The sequence below is a fragment of the Dromaius novaehollandiae genome, chromosome 8 (assembly GCF_036370855.1).
Source record: "Dromaius novaehollandiae isolate bDroNov1 chromosome 8, bDroNov1.hap1, whole genome shotgun sequence".
NCBI lineage: Eukaryota > Metazoa > Chordata > Aves > Casuariiformes > Dromaiidae > Dromaius > Dromaius novaehollandiae.
In genome coordinates, this window is record NC_088105.1 from 10991973 (window position 1) to 11017647 (window position 25675).

Here is a 25675-nt window from a genome sequence, read left to right on the forward strand (position 1 = left end):
AGGTTTGATTTCTAGTTTTTAGTGCAGGGTTAGGTGGGGGAGAAGGAGGAGCCCCTGGCGCTGTTGGTGCAGGGCAGGTATGCGGTGGGTAGAGCTGCCTCTCCTAGCAGTGGCCCTGCAGGTATTTTTGGGGTGCTGTGGCTTGCTGCGTGGCTGAAAGCATCCTCCAGGCTCCCGGATTTACACCTTCAGCGAGTGCCCTCCCGAGAGGGGTCCCTGCAAGGAGACGGGGACCTTACGCCCTCAGGCGCCCCTCGAGCAAGTGTCTGAACTGGGTGCCCCATGGTTCCTTTGTGTGGCGCCGATGAGTGGGATCAGGCCCGTCGTCTGGGTATACGAATCTATCCCACTGCCGCGCGTGGAGGCTGACTCGCTCGGCGCGTACGCCTGGATAATGCTTTTGGGTAGGGGGTCCGCTGCGCGCTGTCAGCGCAGGGGATAATGGCGTGCTATTTGCCGGCTTGGTTCCCCAAAGACAATTGGCGTGTGTGGGATGGCGAGGGCTTGGCGGCGCTAATTCTAGAAATGAAGCCAGTTGTCTTCCCACCACCAAGCCAGGTATCCAGCTAGCGGGGCTGCAGCTCTGTGGCTGTTTTAGAAGTGTTGTGTGAATTCCAGTTTGCGGGATGCTGAACAGCTTTATGTGCCGGGGAAGAGCCCCGGGGACAGGCAGGGCAGATGATGGAGAGTCTAGGGAAACCCTGAGTTGAATTAGGGCCCCTCACCTTCTTTGCTCTACTTGGTATTTTGGATTTTTCTTGCAAAACAGCCTTGTAGAGGAGGAGGCTGGTTTCCTGCTGGGGTATGGAGCTGAGGGGATGGAGTAGAGGTGTCCTTGGGGAAGGGGCTGTAGCAGAGATGGTCTTTGTTCACGCTCATGCCCTGGATGGAGGAGCGTGGGAAGGTCTGTGCTGGGCAGGCAGCTGCGGCAGGTTTGGAGCCTGAAAGATGAAGTCAGCAGATGTAGCAGCTGAACTTCCTCTTGGTCACATCTGGGGGGGCAGGGAGTCTCTTAGTGCAGCATCTCTTGGAGGAAAAGTGCGAGTTTGAGGAAGACGGAGTCTTAAGGACGTGTTGAGCTTTTGAGGGCTGGACTGGGTGGTGCAGACAGGGCTAGGAGGTAAATCATTCCTGCTATTCTCGCTGGTGCTTTAAGGTACACTTTCTGATAGGCTGGACCCTTTTGGAGATGCCCGTGTGGCATCCTCTTCTGGCTCCGGCTCTTCTGCTCCTTCCACACCTGCCTGCCATTCAAAAAGTGGGGAGGAGGCATGAGTGCTGAAGCAGTCCTCTGGCTTTCTGGGCAGAAAGCCCTGGGTGGGGAGGTGAGGTGGGAGAGGCTCTCTACAGATGCCAGCCCTCATCCAGACCTGGGAAGTGATTGATATCACATCCAGCCACTTGGAGAGGTTGCATCAATGTGCCATCAGCATCGTAAATCCATCTTCAGGGCTTGGAGCTGGGCACACTCTCTGCATTAGCAATATGTTCTGTGTGGATCTGTTTTTAGCTCCAAAGTCTTTTCCCTGTGAGGAGTGAGGAAGGGACTGGCAGAGGGAGGTGAAGAAGGGGGTCAGATTAAGATCTTGAAGCTAGAAGCAAGGATCCATCAGTGCATGGACTTCTCCAAAGCCACCTCTCTTTGGCTTACTGCTCCTCTTGGGGGAGAATACAGCAAGTTGGGCGTTCTTGGCCGTCACTGTTGTGTGGCATAGTGCCTGCTGCTTTTGCACTGCTGTTGAAAGTGGTGGCAGGAGGGGAGATGGGCTGATTGCTGCGGCGCTCGCTTTGGGGTCTTGCAAGACCCACGGTGGAGCACAAGGCGTGGGGTTAGCACACAGCGTCCTGGCTCGGAGGGTGGGGGACGACGGGCCGGGGCTGCGCGGCCTCGGGGTACTTTCCCCTCCTCTGGTGCACTGGGAAGGAAACGAGGATCCTGCAGGTGTGCTGTGTGGCTGGGATTAGCTGAGTTGCTAAGGAAACAAGTCAACTATTCAAGGGAGAGAGCATTGGATAAAGGAGATAAATCAATAAGAAAACCTATTTTTATCGGCTCCCTAATGATCCTACATGAGAAGCTAGACGAAGGAGGAGGAGAAAGGCTAGAGAGAGACAGGCTTTCATTACCAGGCTCAGAGGGAGGCAAGTGCTACTCTGCATTTTGGGTGGCTGGAAGTTCATGTAATTAGACACCTAATGAGAGAGGAAACAAAATAATGGAGCATCTTCTGGTGGTCTCAAACCCTGAGTTCAGAGGATGCTTGCTGCCTTGGTAGAGAAGTGGAGTGTGCGACTTCCCTGTGGTTATGATTTCCCCCTGTGTCCAGCTAGTTTTACCCAGCTCTGCTCTCCCTTGAAGGGGGTTTTCTTTATACTTGGACTGTCAAAATCGGGACCTGGGACATTTGGAGTTAGAGAGAAAACTGGGGTCCTTGTTTTTGTGGCGCTGATGGCTTGGAACATAATGCTCCAGGCTCAGGTCATTGCAAAACTGGGCCAGTGGGGTTTGGAAGGTCACTTTTGACCCAGGTGACCTTATGGGCACTGGGACCCACACGCCCCAGGGAGTGGCCATCCCTGCGACAGCGGGTGTCATGGAGCACGCCGTGGAGCAGGCCTTTCCCAGGCATTGTGAGCCGAGTCCGCGGTGGTGCCTGGCTGCCCTGGGAAGGGAGCCGTGTGGGCATGTGAGGTGGGGGGCTTGCAGGGCGCTGCCCGGCTCCACATTGCCTCCTTGCACAGGATTTTGCCTGAGGCCTCGGCATGGCCGCACGGAGGGACTGAGCAGAGGGCCCTGGGGCTGCCGGGAGCAGCCTGGGGCTGCAGACAGAAAGAACTGGGGTGCTTTGGCCTCAGGAGAAAAAGCTGGGGCGGGGAATGGTGTTTGAGGGCCTCGGAAATGAGCGTTCTCCATATCCCTGTGAAACTGCTGAGAAGCTGATTGAGACCGGCGATGCAAACCCTGCTTGGTGGGCAGAGTCACAAAGTCCTGGCCAGACCCTCCTGGGGAAGGTCAGAGATGCTGCGGTGGATGGGAGTGATATGTGGGGATGGGGCAGACCCCTCCTCGCACTCCCTTTTGCCCCTGTTTTCCTGTGACTTGATGGCAGTGGGAACACACAGCTTGGCCCTTTTGGGGCAGCGCGGTGCCCGTTGGCCTCGGGGCCACGCTGGGGTTGTGCAGGCGGGAGCAGACACCAAGCCCTTGGTGACGGTAGGGCCCGTGGATGCCCTCCTCGCTGCTGGCCTGGCTGGCATGTGCTCGCAGGAGGTGCAGCAGGGACGTAGCCAGGCCGTGGGGCAGAGTGGCTGTAACAGATGAGCTTTGGCCTCACACTGCACCTGGAGCCAGATGTTTGATCCAGCTGTTTGAGCCAGGAAGCAAGCCTAGGGATGAGTCGAGCCATTATGTGTGGTTTTGAGACCCTCAGCCCACTACCAGGCAGGACTCCCATGTTAATGCCATGGGCTTGGTCTGTCCTGTGTTTGGGGAGTTTGGATTTTCCCACCTGGATGTTCCTGCTGTGGGACAGTTGTATTTTAGAGACTTCAGGCATTTACTACCTCCTCCTCCCTCCTGGCACGCTGGGGAGGGCTGGAGTGGCGGGGAGCAGGGTTAAACACGCAGGGGCTGACAGACAGCCTCGCCACGCGCTGTTCCCACACTTCTCATCTAGGCAAATGTGCCTAGCGCCTGGGGACCTGCCTTCCTCCCAGCATCCGCCCTGCTAAAGCACTGTTTTCTTTTAAGCCTGTGCTAATTGCTTGCAGACTTTCAGGAAAATGAAACAAAAGACCCCAAATAGGCCGGTGGCTTGTGGCCAAATGTTATATTCTGTGTATTAGCTGAAGTTTGTGGCTGTTGGTGGGAAGCAGAGAAAGTGTGTGGCTTTCATAGGAGCCGTGAAATAAAATCCCCACTTGTACGAAGTGTTAGAGGAAAATGTCTGTGCACCAGCCTCCTCCAGCCTTCCCTTGAGCACCGCAGAGCTCGAATTTGGCCTGGTGCTTCACCCTGCCTCGGACGGGATGTGTCACTGCTGTCCCCATTGTCCCATCAGAGCTTTTGGCCACGAGCATGGGCGCTGGCAGGCAGATCTGCCCACCCCGTGCCGCCGACCTGCGGTGCACAGCCCTGTGTTTTTAGCCCCTGCAACTGGCTGGTACCAAGGCCTGAACCCGCAGCAGTGAGCTCCACAAGGGACCTGTGTGCTGCAAAGGTCTTTCCTTTTGATTTGGTTTTAATTTATCAACCATTAATTTCACTGAGTGGCCTTTTAAATGCCTTGGCTGAATCCTGTCTGGCTCCTCTCCCTCCCAGGCTAAATAAATCCTAGCTCCTGTAGGCTTGCTTTGGCTTCACCTCCTGGCCCACTCTCCAGAGACCTGGTTCGAAGCCCATCTCTGCTCCTACCTTGCCCGTCGCAGACGGCGGTGCTGAGCTGGTGGGGCTGGCCTCCGCCGTCGCCCTGCTTTGCGGTTTCAAGTTTCCCGTGCTCACAGCCAGTGCTGGGACGTCTCATCTCGTGGGCTCAGGGCCACTGGTTTTAATGCATCTTGCTTTGGTGAGCAGCTTTGCCTGGCTGGCAGATGACAGAAGGTGAGGTAAGAAGAGAGAAAACCATCTCTTTTCCCAGGGTCGATGCCCCAGGCCTGAGCGTTCAACACCTCCTGGCCTGAGCAGTGCACACCAGTGTGTCCAGGGCTGAGACCACAGGGTCTGAGAAAGCCAGGTCTGGCAGGGAAGAGCAGCCTGTTAGCTCAGCCACGGTGGGTCCTTAGCCACTGTGCTGCTCTCGGTGGTGGCTTGTGATGTGATGCAGAGACCAGCTTGAAGCAGTAAAAACCTGGAGCTGGCGTGATTTCTTTTCAGTCAAATCCGTCTCTGGCGGGATCCCATTGCCTTGCTAAGGGAACGAAGCTTGGGAGGGCTCCAGTCCCCTCCCATGGCTGCTGCTAATGCCAGCAATGATAGTAATGTATTTGTGATTTTCTGGTGGGGAGGGAGTGGAAGGGAAAAGGTACTGCCTGGTGATGACTCTCGCCTTATCTTTACTGAGGACAACAGGGCTTTTGTTGCAAAGGCATGGTAAAGCTAGATGGGAACCCCAAAAGATGTAGATGTCTTTTTAACTTGTAAATGCTTTGTTTTCGCTGTCTGGCAGCAGGCCAGATGGGAGCAGGGAGCTCTGTGCATCCACCTTTTCCTCTGTAGGCACTAGAAATCAAAACGCACAAGAGAGCTGGCTTTGTGGTGCTTTCCCTTTCCCTCTGTTCCTAGGGTGCTAGTATCCATTGTAACTTGTCCTGGTGTCGGTTTGCTCCAGGTGAGGGTCTGTACTCTCTAGACAGAGCCTGTAGGGTGTGGGATGCCCCTAAGGGCCCAACAAAACCCTGTTGATTTAGGCCCTGCTACCCCATTGAGGTCTCTTTGAAGCATGGCCAAACTGGACATCTCCCACTTGGAATTTCCACCCTGCTTTAACTAAGATTCAGGACCAGATGCCATCAGTGTCTTGAGTTGCAAACGCTCTGCCTGGTGCTCCAGGAGGCCGTCGGGAGCCCTGATGGAGGAGGAGGGCAGCGCCCAGCGCAGCGCCCAGGGCCACATGCCTAGGCTCACCCGTTCGCCTGCCGAGCTCCCCGCCAAAGGGTGGTCAGCATGCCTGGCCGGGGCCCTGCGGGGCTGGGTGTTCAACATGTGAGCCCAGGATGGGCTGGGGGGGACATCCTTGACTGCCTTCATCTTTATCCCCCAAAACACTGCAGAGAGGGAAGTGCTGAAGTGTTCGCTGTCTGTTGCCAAGACCTTTGTGAGGGCCCGGGCAAGCGGGAGAGACTGGCGGAGCTGGAGTGGGATGGTAGCAATAGGTTTAGTCCAGGCAGGCAGTGCTGCCTCCAGCAGGGTGGAGAGCCAAACCATCCCAGATCCTGCAGCTGAGCTGGGAAAGGCGGCATTGGAGCAGGAGGTCCAGTTGCCAGCCAGGGCAATGGATTAAATACCTCCTCCCCACGGCCTCCTGTGGGTCAGAACTGGCCCTGGCCTCACCTCAGAAAGGAGGTGATGAAGCTCAACCGATCTCTGGAGAGGAAGGCCCTGATGGTTTTGGTGCTCTTGGTTCTCTCTCGTTTCCAGCCAGTGTGAGGATCTGCTTCCCGCCCCTGCCAGGGAGATGGAAGCTGTGCGCATTCCCTCATGCAGGGAAGCAGCTGTGGCTAACGAACAGATAAAACGAGGGGTGGGGAAGGGAGGCAGCTGGTGGGTTGGAGATGTGCTCCACCTCTTGTCTATTCCTTAACTCCCCTCCACTCCCTTTGAGTACATGATCCTGGCAACCATCATTGCCAACTGCATCGTGCTGGCCCTCGAGCAGCACCTTCCGGAGGATGACAAGACACCCATGTCACGGAGATTAGTAAGTATCCTTCCGTCTTCTCCTCTCTGCCCCTGAAGGGGCTGCGGGCTGCATGGCATGTCCCAGTGTCAGGGTGCCCGGGGATGAGCACAGGACTAGCCGAGGGGAGTGACCCTTCCTAACGGGCTGATTTCTGTTGATGCCATGTAGGCTTGGGCAGGGCAGGAGGTACAGCAGTCTTGCTCTGGGACTTTCCCCCTCCAGCCTTGCAGGGTGTCTGTGTGTTGCTGTCACATACTCCTCATCTGCGGAAAGTGGGGCAGGGAAGGGGGACTGGACATCCTGAGTGTGGATAGACCCCTGCCTTCTTGTTTCCAAGGTTGATGCTGGCTGGGAAAGGACTGAGGAAAGCTCAGAAAGGGGAGGACACAGGGCTGGTGGGAGGTGGGATGGACACAAGTTGGGTGTGACAGAAGGCAAAGCCACCCCACGCAAAATGGCAGGTGTGGTGTTTGCCCTGGCCCGGTTCCCCCTGCTCACCGTGTTGCTGGTTCCCTTTTGGCAGGAGAAGACAGAGCCGTACTTCATCGGGATTTTTTGCTTCGAGGCTGGGATTAAGATTGTTGCTCTTGGATTCGTTTTCCACAAGGGCTCGTACCTGCGCAACGGCTGGAACGTCATGGACTTCATCGTGGTCCTCAGCGGGTGAGTCCGGTGGCGCAGGGCACTGGGGAGTTGGACAGTGGAGCACGGGGCTCGTCCCTGTGAGGACACGAGCTCCAGGACCTGGGGCAAGGCCCCGTTTTGTGATTGACAGTGTCGTTTCTACGTCACAGCGAGGGGAGGGAGGATGGTTTCCGGCACTGGAGAGTCGCGGGTTGGCTTTGCTCCTGGCTGCTCACCATGCTTGCAGAGCTGGCAGCCTGCGGTGGGACACATTTCTCCATCAGGCAAGGAGGGTTGGTCAGAATATATCATGTCCAGCTTTCCTGAGCTCGTGACCTGGTGTCCCTCACCCGTCAGAGATGGGGGGAAGATAAGTGGAATGGAGAGAGAGTAGGCAGGCAAGGCAGCATGGCCTGGCAAGTAAGTTGGTCTGAGGCAGGTATCTGGCCTCCCCAGGCGCTTTCCTAGCTTCATGCCAGGGGCTGGGAAATGAGGTCTTGGTGGGGACGTGTTCCCAGGTGATGCTCACTCAGCATCCCAGCACGCAACAGTGATATTTGAGGTGGCAGCACGCGAAGTTTTGCAGGTGCTGGCTCTGTCGCCTGCCAGGGATGTGACCCAGATTTGAGTTCTGTCTAGGGTGTGATGAGGTGTGCTGGTGACATAAAAACAAAGGAGTGGGTAAATTTGCTGGACTTGTGCTAGCGAACACTGGTAATTGGCTTGAGCGGAAGTACCCCAGGGTGACCCACCATGGGCAAGAGCCTCTTGCTGTTTTGTGGAAGGCAGGTGGGTGTCCATAGCCACCAAGGAGCCCTGGGGACGGAGCACCCAGATTACGGCCATTGCTTTTTGTGTGCTCACGGAAAGACCATGTTCAGGGCAGCTGATTTGATGTGTGCAAACAGGTGGTGCTTGTCATCTGTGGATCTCTGAGCACTTCATGAGCTTTGCTTAATGAAGACTAGCCAGCTGCAGGGCAGACTGGGAAACTGAGGCATGGGAGCCAGGCGAGCTATGCTGGGGGTCTCCTGAGTTGGAACCACAGCTTGCCACACAATCCTGTCTCCTGGTTTGAATACTTCTCCATGTGGGAGATGGTGCTTGTTTGGGTGTTTTGCAGAGGAAGGTTGATGCTGGCAGCATCCCGGTGCTGCCAAGGATGTGGCTATGGTCATTTATTTTCAGTCGTGGAGAGGTGCAAATCGGGCACTTCTGCTTGAGAGAATGGCTGAGAGACCGTGGCCGCGAATGTCCGACTCCCTTGGTCCGACGTGGGGAGTGGGACCACCTTTGCCCATGCAGGGGGGGTGTCCTGGTGTGCTAGCTGCAGGTGTCACTTCTCAGTGGGTAGCAAACAGGCTGGCATCTGTGTGCGGGTGGACTGGTAGCGGAGGTCCAGCATTCGCCTAGGGTGCTGCTGGCTCTTCCATGTCTGCAAGGGCTGGGGCTCTTGGGGGTAGGATTTTGAGGCAGAGAGGCCTGGGGCTGTGGGCAGAGCAGCTGGGCAGAGCCTCTACGGTGCGTGAGGGTGACCTGGTGTGGCTGCGGGGAAGGGGGTGGGCCAGGCCAGGGGCAGGTCTTCTGTGAGTCACATCTCTGAGGACAGCGTGAGACATGCTGCTCCAGGCAGCAGCCTTGTTGGCTGAGGAGGATCACCCTGGTCTGATGGCATGGCTGCTTCAGGGATGCTTCAGGGTACTGTTGGCCCAGCAGCTTGCTGTGGATGGGAAAGGCCCTCCCCAGGACTGGGGGATTAACAGCAATGCTGGGTTGGCTCTGCGGAAAGCCTGCGAGGGGCCAGGTTACGGAGAAATGCCATCTGCCATCTCCCGGCCCAGGCATCCTTTGGGGCCTGGGCCAAGGGGAAGCACTGGGCTGGAAGAGGAGACTCGCCGCAGACCTCTCCCTGCCCTCCCCGCGGGTCCGGGCAAGCCGGCTGTAACTGATCCGGTGCTGAGTCAGCGCTCGGCAATTACTCACTCGCAAGCGCCTTGCCAGCTCCTCTCGGCGCTGCTCCGCGCGCTGGGCCTGCTGCCAGGGAATCAATTGTCCGTGAAGGGCTGTTAGCGCCACGCGAGCCAGCGCGGAGAGGTACCCCGGTCTCCCCCAGCGGCCGGGCGCGGAGGCGGCGGCGTGTGTGCGCTCTGGGGGTCAGTTTAGCTGTTGTCTCCTTCCTTCCTTCCTTCCTTCCTTCCTTCCTTACCAATTTTTGCTTCAGCAGGAAAAATGCCTTTCCAAGACATGCCAGGCTAGCTGCTGGCGTCCCACTCGTCACGCCTGGGAGCGTGGCAAGCTGGCATCTCCGATGGGAGAGACCGCGCTCTCCAGGCTTATTCTGTCGTTTGATGGATGGAGGAGACAACCCGTGTTTTTCTTTTTTTGTCCTATACTGCTTTTAGGGATCTAGGCTAAGAGAAATGAGGTAACTGGGGGCTCAGCTGGACCAGGTCACGGACTCTTTGTGCTGCTCAGCCCCATGTTCAACTCGGTTTTGCCATGCAGTGGTGGAGAGGCTTGCGAAAAAGCTGTTCTTCAGTGTAATGGTTGCATCTCCCTACTAGGAAACTCTAGCGTGTGTTTGAGCCTCTAAATTATGGGCAAATTTCTTCAGCAAATATCGCTGGATGGCAAATCGCTTGCAAACAGCCTGTGGAAGAGATTTGCGCTTTGCAGTTCACGCCAGGTTGGTTGCATAAGTCAGGTGGCAAAGCCTGTCCTCTCCATGGGTGACGTATGTGTGGCTGGCCCTCGACAGGTCTGGGTTTTGTGACTGTATTTGCAGACTAAAACTTTGCTCTTGATTAATGTGTGTGTCTGGAGAGAAGCCTTTAAGCCTGGGAGAATTAATGGTCTTTGGGATCTCATCAGGGCTCAGAGCTGGTGGCTGCAAGAAGCTTGCTGCGGTAGGATGTCGCGAGCATCAGGGACCTGCTCTAGACTAGTGGAGATGGTCGACGTGTGCTCACTGGCTTGGATGCCGACTTGGGGTTTCTGTGAGCAGCAGGATTTCCTGGACACGGTCTCCTCGGCATAAATTCCCGTAACGAGGGGGTGCCAATGTGAGCCTTTGCCTGGGATCCTGTGCGGGAAGGGATGACACAGACTTTGATTCAATTGGTTTTTGCTTCTCATGTCGATAAATCCAGATTTTTCACGTTGGTGGAAATCAACGCCCACTTAAAACTCCCTAATGTTAAAGCTTCCGCTAGGGTACTAATAGTTACATAGGTAAACCAGCTCTGTTTATAACCTGTGGTTTCCAAATCATTGTCGCTGCCTGAAAAAACAGCCTATTCTCCCCTGGCTAAAAATATTTTTCTCGGAAAATGTGAATAAAATACCTTCACTCATTTTGAGGAAGAACTGCAAGAGGGGGAAAACGCGTGTTTCCCCTGGGGCTTGGGGATGCTCTGCTGCCAGCACGCGAAGCTGATGTGCCCAGGCTCCTCCTGCTCTGATCATGATGGGCCCGTTTCACCGGCCCGGAGACAGTGCCAGCCCAAAAGCCTCCCTCCTCAGCCTGCACCGTATTGGAAGGTGATGGAGAAGAAGAGGGGTTAAACTCCCTCTGACAATATCCAGGTGGGTGTGTGCTGCACACACTCGAATGCCTGAGTATTATAGCGCTGTGTTGGCTTTTTTATAGCAATTACAGCAGTAATACAATGACATGTTATGTGAGAGGTTGGGGGGGCTTTTAAAAATGGAGAAAAAAGAAGACCAAAATGAAAAGGCCTTGTGAAGTTGTGCAAGGACCAGGCTGGCTGCTGCCTGCCAATGCTGTTACAAAAGGATTTTTTTTTGTTTCGCCTGCTGTTACTCCTTGTCGGTGGGTTTCTCTGTCTTTTCCAGTGTGTGTTTTGCCTTCCTGCTCTTCTGTTTGTATTGCAGAGGTTAGGAAAAGCTTCTGCTTTTCAGATGGCCGTGCTGGACCCAATCTCTTGACATTTACCCCCGTCAAATGCAGAGAACGGATTTGCCTGGGAGAGCGTGTGGAGGTGGGGCTGGGTGGGAGCGAGGTCTCCCCGTCCTCTGCACCCACTGTCTCGCCAGCGCAGGAGCAGCAGGAAGGAGCGATGAGTTACTGACAGTGTAAAACCATGCCGAATACACTGGGGTCAATAAAAAGGAGCGCTAGCGTCAGGGCTTTTCAGAGCGTTTAATAACAACTGCTGCACCTGAAAGCCTTTGTGAACCCCTCGGGCTGTGTGGCTTTCATTAAGGTATTTTGCAGGTGGAAGGTGGCCAAGGGGATGAGGGGAGGGACGATCGCCAGCGGTGCCTGGCGGGAGGCCGCACCATACGGCTGAGAGCCTCCTGCCTCGCAGGTTGTTTTGGAGCGCCTGCCCTACTGTTAGCAAACTTGGAGCCGATCAGATGGGCTCCAACCCATGCCGGTGGGAGAAAAGCCCTGCTTTTCCAAGCCCTGACAGCTGGCTTGGAAACCAAGGTCCTCCCCTTGCCAAGGCAGGCAGCAAGCATTGGTATGACCTCTCCCTCCACCGTCCCGGTGAAATCCTGCTCAGTGCTCTGGCTTTCTGTCCTGGCTGGGGTGACGCAGGAATGACCGCTTTCTCGGAGGCTGGTTCTTCCCTTGCCGCAGAGCTGCAACATGAGCATGGGAAAGAGGAAGGCAAGTTGGTTGATTGCTTGCTATCGATGGTGCCGCTTGGAAATGGGCACGAGCTTTCAGGAAGAGCCCCCTGGAAAGCACGCGGTGCCCCTTCTGCAGCTTCCCTGGGCTTCCTCAGTGCAGAGGGTAGGGCGAGGAGGGAGAGGAGGCTCTGTCCTGTGGTATTTCATGGACCTCTCGCAACCCAAGTTCTGCACGGCTTGGAAGGTCTTTTGGTCTTAGAGGTCCAGAGATTGAAGGGGAGCTCTAGGGCTGTGCTGGAAGTAGCTCTGTGCAGGGATATGCATATTCTGCATCACCTCATGGTTTGGGTACCCGGCGCCTGCTTGTGTGTGCAGTTCTGGGTGGGGGGAGACTTGCTGGCAGCTGTGTGCCTGAGGACCCGTGCATGTGTGAGAGCGCACATATGGATACGTGCACGCGTGCACCAGGGACTGGGAACAGGCTCTTTCCCCAGGGCTGACATCTGCATTTTCCTAACTGAAAGCGAACAGTGTTTTCCAACTGTCTGGGGACTGTTCCAAACTGCAAAGCGCTGAGCGGGTCTGGCCCAGCCTCTTCCTTCCAGGGAAATCTGCAGCTCTCCGAACACCTAAGCAAGGTACAGTCCCTGTTCACCCCGGCCAGATTTAAGGATGTTGCCCTTCCTGAAAGCAATTACAGCAATGGTCTAGCATTTGCTAGAGGTCTAGCAAAAAAAGCTGGGGAGGAGAAATGAGTTGATGTGGGGGTTAGGAGACAGGTGAGACCAGCTCAGGTGTCCCTCCAGGGATTATATCTGTGCTCTGCACAGCTCCAGCCTCCTGCACCGTGCGACCGGCTAGCCTGGCTTTCTTGCTTGTCTCAGGTGGGAAGGAAGCAGCTGAGCCTTGTCTCCTGCTCTCTATATTCGGCCTGTGCACTGCTGAGAAATGAGCCCATTAAAGTTTCATGCGTCCGCGGAGCTGCCCAGCAGGCAAGGGGAGCGGGGAAGGCAGCGCTGGCGGTTGCTCCCCTTCCTGCCGAAAGCGGGAGACCTGCTGTCCGCGTGCGGCGCTGACGGGTGCGCGTGCGCACGCGTGTGTCCGGGGGCATGCTTTTCTACCCTTTTCTCTGCGGCTAAACAAGCGTTAGGAGTCTGTCTCTTTGGTCTCTTGTTCATCCAAGTTGCTGCAGAGCCAGTCCCTCCTTGGGCTGACGCCGTGTCCCCAAGTGCTGGCTCTTTCTCGGCCCGCCTGCCAGGGCCCTGTGCCCCTTTGGGGCAGGGCACGCGGGACCCAGTGGAGGGACAGCAGGGTTCTCCTGGCGTGATCCCACCGCCGTGGGCAGCACTCATCCCTGACCAGCAAGCCATCCTGGCCAGCGGGGCTCCATCACGCCTGCCAGTGGCAATGGACGCATTTGCCCACTGCCCAGGGTGAGCAGGGAGGAACCAGAGGAGCAGAGGAGGGTATTTTGAACCTCAAGCATGTATGCAGCAAATTACGAATGGCTCGATGTGGCCGAGGGCATCTCCTGGCAAGAAAGTTTGAGGACGTGGCTAGAAGGGTTGGAGAACAAGCATTGAATCAGAACACAAATGGCAGCACCCAACAGGTTTATTATGGTGGAGCCTATATCGCTGCAGGGTGAGGAGGGTTGTCGTGCAGGGTAGTCAGGCAAAGAGACACCCTGGAGCCTGGAAACAGAGTAATTCTTTGATCACATCAGACGTGATTTTTTTTACCTCTTCCTTTCTTTCCTTTCTCTTTCATGAACGGAGCCAGTCTCCAACATGATGTCTTCTCCTTCTCTCTCCTCCCTTCCTGGCTCTTTCCTTCCAGGACAATTAGTAAAGTGTTTGGTCTTTCGTTTGGATGAATAATTAATTCCCGAGCTTTGTGAATGATTCATGTGCCATATGCCATGGCAGCAGGATGTGCCTGACATCAGCACCTCGTCCAGAGGGCAGGGCCCGGGGAGGTGCAGCGTCGATGCAGTCCGTGGGAGCCTTGCGTTTCTTCTCCGTGTGCTTATTTTTACACCCAGTGGGAGCTGGACTCCTCGGGTTCCTGGTGTTTCGGTGGCGGCTCAGTGGTGCTCGCAGAGGGAGCGGTGCTGCGGCGAGGGGAAGACCCGCTGCTGTCCCCGGCGCAGGATGCGGCCCGCGTGCCGCTCACGCGCTTCGCCCCGTCCTTCCCAGCTCCTCTTTCGGCGGTTTCCAGAAGCCGCCGTGCTGAGGAGTGAGTCAGGCTCTCCCACGCAGCCGCTCGGCGCCGGGCTCATCGCCGCTCCTTGGCAGGCCCCCCATCGCCCTGTGCTTTCTCCAGAGCCCCCCCCCAGATCCTGTCGCCATGTGCCCGGAGCCCGCTGGGGACGGCCGCTCCGCACTGCTGGGTGCAAGGCTCCCGCCCTGGGGTCCTGAGCGAGGGCAAAGGCCGGGGGCAAAGCTGCGGGGTCCCCGAGAGCCGTTTCCATGCACCAATGCCCCCTCGCTTCTGGAGAGGGGCTGCCCCCCGCGGCCAGGCTCGAGGGAGGGGGAAAGGGGCTCTTCCGAACCATGTCCTCGTGCGGGGCGGCAGCATCTCCGGCCGTCCGTGCCCACTGGCAGCGGGGCTGGCTCCAGCCTCCCTGGCAATTCCCTTACCTTTCCCCGAGGTCCCATTTGTGCAAATTTTGCAATTTTGCAAACATGGTCTCCCCCTGCCAAACCCTTCCTTGGGCGCGCAGGGGCGCTGCCGGAGCCGGCAGCAGGATTGCTCCGTTCCCTGGACCCTTCCCCACGGAGAGGGTGCTCTGGGGGCTCCCTACCTCTGGAAACAAGGGTTGGGCATGGAGGTGTGGAGCCTGTGGGTGCCTTCGACCATGCGAAACCGAGCCAGAGCCTCAATGGCAGTGGGGAGACTCTGGTGTTTCGCTGCCTCCTGACAGCCGGGAGGGGAAGCAGCGAGTGAAAAGCCCCGCTTGGAGGTGTGAAACAGCAGGTCGGAAGGAGAGTCGGGAGCTAATGTGCTTCCTCACAGCCTCGCAGGGAGCTGGTGGTAGCCGGTTCAGCACTTCCGAAGCTATGGAGAATGGTAGGATCAGCAGACTTGCAGCACTGCAGACTTTGGGAAGAGGATCCCAAAGCTCCTGGCATGGAGACGCTTGACTCTTAGGGATGCTCGTGGGGTGCCCAGGAGCCCTGAGGGTGCTCAGAGCAAAGCCGTCATCTCCTGCACAGCCCTTCCACGATGCAGGTAGCAAATCCAATCCCGCCGCTCCACGTCCAGGGTGTTTTTATGCTGCTCTAGTTCAACTATTCTGCAAAGAGGGGAAAAGCGTGTAAGGAAATGTGAATATCCACGTTCTTCGTGCTGCTGTGGGATAGGAGGAAATGGACCTGTTGGGCCTGGTGGAGCATCCTGAGGTAGAGGATGGTGTGCTGCGACTCGGGGGGGTTCAGCCCCACTAGCAGGCTGGCAGCATGTCTGAGGGCAGGTCCCCGAGCTCAGTGTTACCTTGCTGCGTAGGATGTGGGCACTGCAATTCACTTGTGTCACGGCCCCGAAACCTAGAAAGCGCAGGAAGAAATGATGACAGCTTTGAGGTTGCTCTAAATTGTGCCGAGGGCAGGACTTGGGCCTGCTTTGTGTCCCTGTCCTCCGGCGTTCTCCTTCAAAGCAGGACCGTCCCACTGGCATGGGGCACCCTCAGCGTGGCTGAGGCCCTGAGCACTTTGAGTGGGGCCGAGACCCCTGGATGCCCCGTTCCTCCTGTATCCTGCAATTCTCTGAGCACTGACCCGTGCTGGAGTCTGCTGAACTAAAAGTACAGAGACATCCTGCAGATCTTACTTAATGGTAAAACTCACATGCATCTTTCTGCACACGGAATGGGTGTTTGCTTCGACCGTGTTTCTTCACTGGCTTTTGCGTTATTTGTGAGCACCAGGGTGAATGGGGTGTTTGTCTGCAGAGCGCCCGGGAGCGCAGCTCTGCTGCAGGGCTGGGGCAGGACTGCCGGAGCAATCGTGGGTGCCTTCGGTGAGCCCGGCGGGATGCCTGCAAGACAAAGCTCGGTGAAAGCCTAGAGGGCTGCGAGGTGTTTGTCCAGGCAAACATTGCTAATCATGAAGATGTTTGCAGAGGAGGGGGGTGATTGACCAGCAGGAACGGGGGAAGAGTGGGGTAAATTCATCAGGTAACTTACTTTGTGAGTTGTTCGACCAGTCTATTAATTATGAAGTAGTCTCCCTCGTAGAGTCAGGTGGCAGTGCAGGCCTTGAGGGGCCTTTCCACTTAATTATAAATATTAATTTGCTCAGCATCCAGCCAGCGCCCTCCCTGCCCCAGATTTTGAGCTGAGATTAGTCTCTCTCGGCCGATCCTCTCTCCTCCTGGTGCACCGAGAGCTGCCTTTCGCTGGGACAGCTCGCTGGCGTGCGCGTCTCTGCATCCCGAAAAGCGAAGGTCTCTGAAGGGAAGGGCTGAGGATGCTCTGTACTGCTAAAATGGCTCTGCATGGGACAGGGCTGTGGGATTGCTCTCAGTTTATTCTGTGCACGTCACTCCTTCCGTCCTGCTTTCCCTCTACCAACCCTGCCCTGTGAACAGAGAGTCGTTCGTTGGTCAGTTTAGACGTGATTTTTTTTTCCCCCCGTGAATGCTGGAGAGAGAAATCCATAGGTGCAGGTCTTGAGCTGAAGGCAAAAGCGAACGCTTTCCTGGCTGCCGTCTGGAGCATAGCCGTCTGGAGCATAGCCCCAGGGCTTCGCCTCGCTCCTGACGCAGGCAGAATCTGGCCCCGAAAGCGTGCAGGTGCGGCAGGCGCCGTGGGAGCTCACCGCTCGCTTGAGATGCTGTAAATAAATAAAATAAAATAATCATCCTGGTTGCAAACACAAAGCATCAGATTTTTCCAAAGCATGTTTTTGTCTGCTGGTGATTGCTCACTATTCAATTATACTTTGTGGATTAGCATATATTTCCCATCCTGCCTCCTCTCTCATTTGCATTCTTCCAATAGATCCTCTGTGCTCTTCTCCACCTGAAATCTCTCTTCTGCCTTTCCTCTCAAGAAGTAGAACTAACCCCTTTGCCTGTGTGACCTATAAAAACGCCTTCACTCTTTTTTTTCCTCCAGTACATATGATGAAAAGCATGAGATCATTGGGATTTTTATAGCCCAATCCGCCAGCTTTTTTAGATAACTTGGATAGTGAGATGTAATTTTAGTTTGGGTCTTTGCCTAAAAATAGAGAATAAGTATTAGTACATCAGACGTGAATATTGTAAGTGTTCGATAAGATTTAGTTTTTTTCTATGGGTGCAGGAGTTGCTGTCTGGTGTCAGAAGAAGGGATGTCGGACCCTGAATCCTGACTCTAAACAGCGCTTCACAGGGAGGAATAAGAAACCTTAACGTGTAAAAACATTCGAGAACGTGAGTACAGGATTAGTGAAGAGGAGATGTTCTTACCTAACCGCAGACTTGCATCCCGACATAAAGGAGTTAATGTTTTAAATGGAGTTTGGTCCTGGTGTGCTTTCTCCATTGCCTCAAACTGCTTTTCACATTTCTGATTCTAATGCTTGTTTCCAATTTCATTTTGGTTTGTTTGTTATAGTCGACTAAGCTTTTAAAAATGCCTCTCTCCCTCACAGCAAACATTTAATTTTAAGGGAAAAAGAAGGGCTAGAAAACTGTCTAGAGAGGCTCTTTCCCGTGTGATTTCAGAATCAGGTCTTTCCCTGAGCAATTTGCCTTGCAGGAAACAAAGAGTGAAGCGTTAAACAAATTAGATTCTTTTCAGAAGATCAGAAATGGGTCGCACTGTGCGATATGGGTCGCACTGTGCAAAAAAGTCACAGTTATAGGGTTAATGTGCAGTTAATTGGTGTTGGGTGAGATGCTGAAGTCCAGAGCAGGAGGGTATGTTTTAAGCATTCAATTTATTATTAGCAGTAGCGTTGTGGCGGTGGTGTCTGTGCGTACAAGCGAAGGCTGGCCAGCAGGAGAGATGGTATCTTTTATTAGAGCAACTGAAGGGGTTGGAAAAAGCAGGCAGAAGCCAGGCTTGCATGCCGGAAAGCTTGCTTGGTTTTTTCCCAGCCACCTCAATTTGTCTGTAGGTAGTCTGGGGTAGTTTCAGCCCCTGCTCTGAGGTCCTTGGGTGTTTTGGGGCTCTGGGGTTGACAAGTTTGCATCTTCGGCAGTGCTTGCTCCCTGGCTGCGGGCAGAGCTGTTGCCTTCCCGGTGCCGTCGTGCTGCGCCCAGCATGTCGTTTCTCTTAGCAAACAGAGACTGTGGCTATAAAAGGGGGTGCAGTCACCTTCCTCGTAGCAGCTGGTCGTCTTTCTGATGGCCAGGAGAAATGTCTGCAGCGCAAACGTTCCCACTTTGGTGGTCTGTCTGCACACCCTTCTGAGGCAGCTCGTGATGTCCGCTGTCCCTGAGCGAGGACAGGGAGCATGTCGCCTTGCCACAGAGGAGTCCCATTCTTAGCAGCTAATTTAGAGCGCCGTGAAGTATTGCCCTGAAATTGTGTGAACCTTGCCTGGAGGCTCAACGCAAGCCCTTCAAACAAATCTGGGTTAACGTAGGACTTTGCAGCCCAGGCACTCTGCTCTTTGGCTCTGCTCCTCTCTGCCGTGTCCAACTGGGGTGTGTCAGCCCGGAGACCAGTACCAGCCCCGGTGGCTCTGCACGTGGGCCGGCAGAGGCTGGCTGGACCGGCCCTCGCGATGGAGGCTGGGATGGATGCGCTAGCTCCCCCTCCGTCCTGCTCCCCATGCATGGCCCAGGTCCTGGAGGACTGAACAGTTGATCCCAGTCTCCCTCCAGGAGCTTTCTGCCTTTGCTTTTCACCGTCTTGGTGTTGAATCATGGATCCTCTGGGAGAAGGGCCTAAGCTGATGTCCGATCAAGGACTGTCGTTCTCCTGGAGACACTTGCAGTGTTCAGTCCGAGTTAGAAGCAGCTCAGAGAGTGCAAAGTGTGTTTTCTGCTTCCCTTTGGGAAGCTCACTGGACACCAGAGGGTGGGGACGTGAGGAAAGGAAGCTGAAGGGAAGTTGGGGGCCTCCCACGTGGCGTTGGCATGGCTGGGAGCAGGGTGTCCTCTGTGCTGCTGTTTTGGGGAGCGCTGGGTTATCACAGCTCTCGCAGGCACAAGGCGTGAAAGAGATGAAAGCGTCTGTGCTCTTCTCTCTCCCACGTGCTACCGAGAGGTCGTGCTTTATCATACTTATTGATTTTGATCTTACAACCAATTTAACAAAGCAGCTCTCCTGAGCCCCTAGGTGCTCCTGACTTAATTAAGTCCCTCTCTGCTCTCCAATCAGCACGGTGGTTCGTTGAGGCTGTTCGTGGGCTGAAGTGCCAGCAGAAGGACCCTGCTGAAGTGGGGGAGAGTGGCATAAAGGGTGAAAGACCGCGTGCCCCATGCGCTCATGCCATGGGATAAGCAGCCTGATAGGAGAGGAGGTTTGGGCGATATCAGCCCTTGCCTAAGAGGTTCCCTTTGCCACATCCCATCCTTCTCAAACCTAGAAGGGTGCCCAGTGTGCTGGGAAGATCTGTGGGACGGTATGTCCTAGGTGGCCCTGGTGCTGCCAGAGCCAGGTCTCTGCGTGTCCCTCTGCCAGTGTGGTCATTTGTATGATATTCTCACGAGAAGCTGTTGGAGGGCTTGCCACCTCCCTGGTGCTGTGTGGTCTCCCTCTGCCAGGTGGTCTCGGCTGTCTCGACCCCCTCATCTGTTCATTTGCAAGGTGCTGTGGGGATCGTGCCATCAGAAATCCTCTCGAGAGAGCCGTGAGCAGCCCCGGCACTGCCCGGGAGCCTGTGGGAACAGCGGGATGAGGCGACCTGGTGAGGGGCCGAGAAGTGGAAGAAGCTGGGGACAGAGGGAGGAGATATTGCCGTGGGAGGGAGGTATCCCTCTGGCCCTGGAGCATGTCCCTCTGTCCCCTCCCCTCTCTGCTCGCCTTGCAGTCCTTTGACTGCCTGCATTTCTGAGCCCTGCTCTGTTCCCGTGCAGGTTGCTTCATGGCAGGTCTGTCCCCCTTTCCACTCCTGTTTTTTTTCCTCCCTCGCTTAACATTTCCATTGTCAAGTCCTTCGCCGCCGCATCCCTTGCTCCTGGCCTCCCTCAAACTCATGGCTGCACCCTGGACTCCCCAACTTTATCATTTATTCTTTACAGACTGCCTTTATCTCTTCTTTGCCCCTTCGAGCGTATCTGATCCCTGGTTGCTGCCCTGTCCTTTTCCAGGGTGTTTTGAGAGGGGAGGAGAGGTGAAGCCCTGGGTGCCGTGCAGGCATTGCGCAGTGTTGGACGTAGGTGACAGCAGGAAAGCAGGAACTGTACGGTGGTGCTGGGGTCAGCGGTGGCCTGGGGCATCCCCGGGGCGGTGGGAACACGTTGCGGGGGCAGCATGGTGCAGGCAGGAGCCCTTTCCCCCACTGATCTCCCTGGACGCAGAGCTGCACAGGGGAGCAGCCCCCTCCACACCAGGCGGCTAACTTTTTTTCCAAAGTTAAATAACGCACCTAGGACGTCTCTCACTGCCCTTGGCCCTTCAGCCAGCCTTGGCTTTGCGGAGTGAGCACCGCAGCCGGGTCCAGACCCGCTCCCGGCTCGGGCGCCAGCCGCGCTGCCTGGCGGTGCAGCGGTGGCAGGAGGGTGGTGGGTACCGTCCTCTCCACGTCCCGCTGCCGAGGAAAGGGAGAGGGGCTTTCCGCGCTGGGTGCTTTTCATCTGACCCCTTTCACAAACAGCGCTGTAAACTGGGGGAGGCAGAAAGAGGGGGAATATGAAAATGAGTTGTAACAACCTGGTTTGCTGGTGGGAGATAGTTTCTGCTGTCGGAGTATCCTAGGAAACCGAACTCGTGTTTCTGAAGGGGCAGGTTTGTACCTGCTGTACCTCCGGGAGAGGAGGAGAGAAAGAGTGCTAATTGCTCGGCACGCCTGAGAGCTGTTCTGGCCTGTAATTAGAGGAATTAGTGGAACAATGACCCAATTTCCTTCAGTTTTTGGATTGCCGCAAACAGCCCTGAGGTTGCTGCCTCCCCCTGTCCCGCTCTCCTCCCTGTCTCCTTCCTCCTCCTGTTCCCTTGCTCTCCTCCCTCATTGCAGCCCTTCCGCTTCTCTCCTCCCTCCTGGCAGTGCAGCACCCTGGGGACAGAGCTGTCACCAGTTCTCCTAAGTTGTTTTCGGGAGCTTGCTGCAGCCGGAGAGGGGCGAGCAGTTGCAGCAGGTTGATTCAGGGCTGCTTGGGAGCATGTGGCCTGACCCCTCCAGTCTGTCCCCCCAAAAGGCCACCCCGGCTGGGCAGCCAGGTGCAGTCCCTGAGGTGAGTGGCAGGAAGGGTGGGATCGTTGTGGAGCCAGGAGCTTTGGTGGTAAAGCAAGCAAAGTCCAGGAGAGCTGAGCCCAGAGAGGAGGAGGAGGATCTGCGCTCCCTGGCCATGCTGCCGCAGCTCTACTCAGCATCTGAGCCATGCTGCTCCCAGCGTCCAGAGACAGTGTCCCCCTTGCGTGTGCTGTGGCCTCTAATATCTCCCCTGCAGGACTCAAAGTGTGCACTGGCTCCCCTCTCCCCCAGTTTGTTTTCCAGAGATTGGCTTAAAAATCTTTGTGTTTTAAAAGAAAACCTCTGGAGTCCTTCTTTTGCCTGCTGGTTGCCTTCCAAGGTCATCAAACTTTCATTACTATATATTTTTTAATGCATATGAGATTCTTGGCTTATTCTCAAAAATCCCAGACGTGGGGCTCTAAGGAAACTTCATGTGTTGTAGAAGTCGCAAAGCAGCTGATAGTTGGAGGCACTGAGCGGCGCTATGCGTTGTCATCATGGGGCTCATTGCATGAGCCAGTGGCCTGCTAGTTGGACACTTCTGCTAATGTCCCTTTGGCTCAGTATGGGACAGATGCCTGGGATCTCATCTTGTCTGTAGGCGTGGTCATGGCCATGTGGACCTTCTCTCATGCTACCTGTCCTGAACAACTTAAATGTGGTTGCCATGACCAGCTCAGGGTGAGGCTGGGTGTACGTGCCCTATTTTCTGCTTGGGGCAAAGGGAAACATAATTTTTTTGCAAACACTCACCCCACGTGTTGCGTTGCTGCCTGTGGTGGTTGAGCCCTTCGTGGTGGTGTTCTCTTGGGCAGTAAGGCTGGCAGCTTGAAGGAGCAGGTTCCCTTGGGCTTTAGGAGCACCAGTGGTTATCAGAGGGATGACCCACATCTCTGGAGTGCCATCTCTGGTCCAGGTTGCTCCTATCCAGAAGGGAGGTCAAACCAATCGCACAAGGCAAGTTGCGGTTGTGAAGAACGCCATGTCAATGGTGTTCAACTCCCAGAGCATGATGAGGTGGAATGGGTTGAAGTTTAGCACTGTGGCGTGGGGCTATCCCCCAAGCCATCCATCCTGACACCTGACGCATGGGGCATAGGTGGGGGACTGCAGGGCTGGGTGTTCACTGGCGACTTTGGCTGGCCAAACAGCTTGGCTTGTAAGCTTTTATGTCTGCATTCAACAGGGCTTGGTGGCTTATGGGCTTTGGGAGGCATCAGGTCAGCATAAAGTTGTCCTCTCTGCACCTGCCGGCGGATGAATCCCAGGCTCTGCACCAAGCAGGGCACGTTCTTCCATGTGGCTCCCCAAGCCTGGCTTGGGAATGTGACTTTTGGCAGTGGCACACTCGGTGTGACTTTTCTCACAGCTGCTCGCCTGGGGCTGCTATGTTCAGCTGGAAGATGGCTGGGGACTCCGGAAGGGTGGACTCACTGGCTCCAGCTGCCAGGCACCCAGCTGGGGTGCCTCATGCTCGCAGGGCTGTGGGTTAGTTGAGGGCTCTGCCTGCAGTAACTCTGCTTTCTCCATGTCTGGCTGCAGCATCCTTGCCACTGCTGGGACGCACTTCAACACACACGTGGACCTGCGGACCCTGCGGGCCGTGCGCGTGCTCAGACCTCTGAAGCTCGTCTCAGGCATTCCTAGTAAGTTGGGTGCTCTTGGTCCTCCTCCCAGGGTGTTCACATCTCTTTCCGACATCCTTCAGATTTAGAATAGTCTTTGTGCCACCTTGGACGTAGAGTGAAAATCACTCTATGAGGGAATCGCTCTGAGAGGGAAGTGGGGGAGATCACAAACAGATCAGGGCAGATCTTACATGTGATCTTCCCAGCAGTCCCTTCAGTAAACTAAAAGAAAGAGGTAGCTACACAGTGTGGAAATGTTTGGTGTCCCTGGGTGGCATTTCCTCCTTACTAGCCAGCTTGAGGCTTAGCCCTCTCTGCTAGAACAAGGTAGGGAACTGCGGATCGGCAGGACCCGCAGACTGGTTCGGCTCCCTGGCCAGAAGGCAGTGGGTGGATCCTTTAAGGACTGAGGTTTATTCAGGGGAGATCTAGTTTTTTGCAAGATTTCATCTGCAGGAATAGGGATAAATAAAGAAACTAGGCTGCTGGTATCTCTGATCCTCCCTTCCTTCCCTCCTTGGGCACTGAACATGCAGTATGCTGGATCCATAACTTGGAGACAGAAAGGAGGAGAGAGAGGAACATGGGTCATGCTGGTCACTGAGTCCAGCCACTTGCTGTTGCCATGTAAAAAATGCTCTGCTGGATGCTCAGAGCTTTCTCACGATCTTCATGGAGCCCTGCACCAAGCTGCAGCCCTGCAGAGAGGGCCATAATTGTAAGTAGGAGAGATCAAGGGCAGCACCAGCTTTATTAGGTTCTGGAAATGTTGTGGGATTTATTCCAGAAGGCTCCTAAATGGTCCTAGAAAGCTAACTGTGACCTGCTGCAGATGTAGGCAAGCAAACCTGCCTTATAGACCCTAGGAAATTCCCCTGCACTTGGGTGCTGTGAGGAGTTTAACCCAGTGTCCTGGGCAGGGTGCAGCCCAGGGGCACTGAGAACTTGGTGGCTTTGTGCTGTTGGCAACAGCAGCTTGTTCCCAGCCCTTCCTGGCAAGCAGGACCAGAAGGAACGCTGGAAGGCAGCCCCAGCAAAAGCTCCTCTAGGAGGAAAACATCCCTTAATTTCAGTGGCTACTAGGGTTGGGCTGTGGCATGTGAAACCTTCCCTTTCCAGACAGGTGGTGGCAGCAAGTCATTGACCACCCACCAGCTCTTCAATGGGGCTGTGTGGTCCTTTCCTCTAGTGCTCAGGGTCCGCAGTGCAGAACTGAAAGCAAGCAACAGAGAAATCCTGAGGGGAAGGTGTCCCTTCACTTGCTAGCTAGAGCTGTCTCAGCCTGGTCCCTTTCACCAGTTGCTGCTCAGGAGACGCTTCTCAGGCCCAGTTTGGTGTGACTCCCATTGGAAAGTGCTCTGTGTTGGAAGAACTGGTCAGAGTTAAGGTTCCTTGGAAGAAAAAACCTGCCCTGACAAGCAGGTTGCTGGGTAGGTGTGGGCCTCCTTGCTGAGCATGTGCCTTTGCTTACTGCTGCTGGGGGACACCAGAGGGATTATGGTTCTTGCTGTGTCCCTTGGAGGTACCACCTAGATGGTCAGCCCTAGTTGGTCAGGCAGCAGGCTGGGAGGACGTGGTGGTTAGCGCATCGCCGGAGCACCTCGGCGATCCCGTGGGAATCAGGGTGCCATGGTGCTGGGTTCCGTATAATGTATTGCAAATGATGGCTCCTGCCTTGATGAGCTTTTATTCAAAAGAGGCAAAGCACAGAGGGAAAGCAGAATACAGGAGGGAGGACTTGATTAGTGTCTCTCAGTGAGTCAGAGGCAGATCCAGAAACCACCCTTCCTCGGAGCCAGGCTCTGCACCCTCGCCCTTCTTGTGGGACAGCATTTTCCTCCATGGTCCTCAGCTGTCCAGAGATTCTCTAGTCTATGCTTGGGCCTGTCGTATTTATCTGACTGCCCTTCCTCTTCCTCCACGGTTACTGTCTGTCTTGCCACATGTGGGGTAGACGTGCACTGAGCAGGGGGGCTGCAGCACCTTGCTGAGCTGTGCTGTCTCTTTTCCCTTCCAGGTCTACAGATTGTGCTGAAATCCATCATGAAGGCCATGGTGCCTCTTCTCCAGATTGGCTTGCTGCTCTTTTTCGCTATTCTGATGTTTGCCATCATCGGCCTGGAGTTTTACAGTGGGAAACTGCACCGGGCCTGCTACACAAACAATTCAGGTGAGGACACGGTCCCCACTCCCTGCTCTGCACCCTGCAAGTGGAGAACAGCCAGGGCAAGCTGTGCTTGCGCGTTGCCCCGACAATTCAAATACCGGTGCCGCTGCGATCCTGGGAAGCCCAGGGCTGAGAACAGCCTGCGTTTTGCTTCGTGCACACTGGGCATCACTCAGTTGTGTTAAGGATGTAGCAATTTCTTCTCTTCCATTACGGGGACAGTTGGTGTGCAGCCAGGGCTAGTGCCAATGGAGGCCCCCTGCTCTGTCTCAAGCCCATCTGCATTTGGGCTTTTCCCATCTCCTGTCTTCTGCTTCTCCCTTACCTCTTTGTCCTTTGGCTCTCTGCTGTCTGCTCGCAGGTGAACTAGAGGAGCTGGACCCCCCTCATCCATGCGGGGTGCAGGGTTGCCCCCCAGGTTACGAGTGCCGGGAGTGGATCGGTCCCAATGACGGGATCACACAGTTCGACAACATCCTCTTTGCTGTGTTGACCGTCTTCCAGTGCATTACCATGGAAGGGTGGACCACAGTCCTGTACAATGTGAGTAACGTGCCTTCGGGTCTCTCTGGGCAGCTGGACAGGAGGGTGGGGAGCCAGAGACAGTATTTCCAGGTCCTGAAAACCTTTGAAATCCTGAGTTTCCTTAGCGGTGGAGATGGGGCAAGTCCTTCCATTTTGGGCAGGAGATGTCAGGGAAACACAGAGGCATGTGTTAAGTGTCTCCTTGGGTCCCCTGGGCAAAGGGCTTGGCCCCATCTCTGGGCTGGTTTTGCAACCTGTTGCAGAGAGAGAAACCTTGTGGGTAGGGGCTGCAGCAAGCCTCCTGCTCAGGGGCTGTCCCTGGGGAGCATGGGAGACATCCTTCCTTGCCTGTGCTGGCCTCCTGCACTCCCCAAGGGCAGCTTAATAACTGTGGGCATG

General features: G+C 55.4%; 1 protein-coding gene across 1 annotated transcript in view; it reads left to right on the plus strand.

Moving 5' to 3' along the window:
• The window catches only part of CACNA1E (calcium voltage-gated channel subunit alpha1 E), a 174825-nt gene that overhangs the window by 57910 nt on the left and 91240 nt on the right, over positions 1–25675 (plus strand). Inside the window, exons 4-8 of the mRNA XM_064515647.1 lie at positions 6311–6416; positions 6922–7061; positions 22499–22602; positions 24602–24754; positions 25113–25294. Of these exons, the coding sequence (XP_064371717.1) occupies positions 6311–6416; positions 6922–7061; positions 22499–22602; positions 24602–24754; positions 25113–25294 (685 nt within the window). The remainder of the gene's footprint in view (positions 1–6310; positions 6417–6921; positions 7062–22498; positions 22603–24601; positions 24755–25112; positions 25295–25675) is intronic.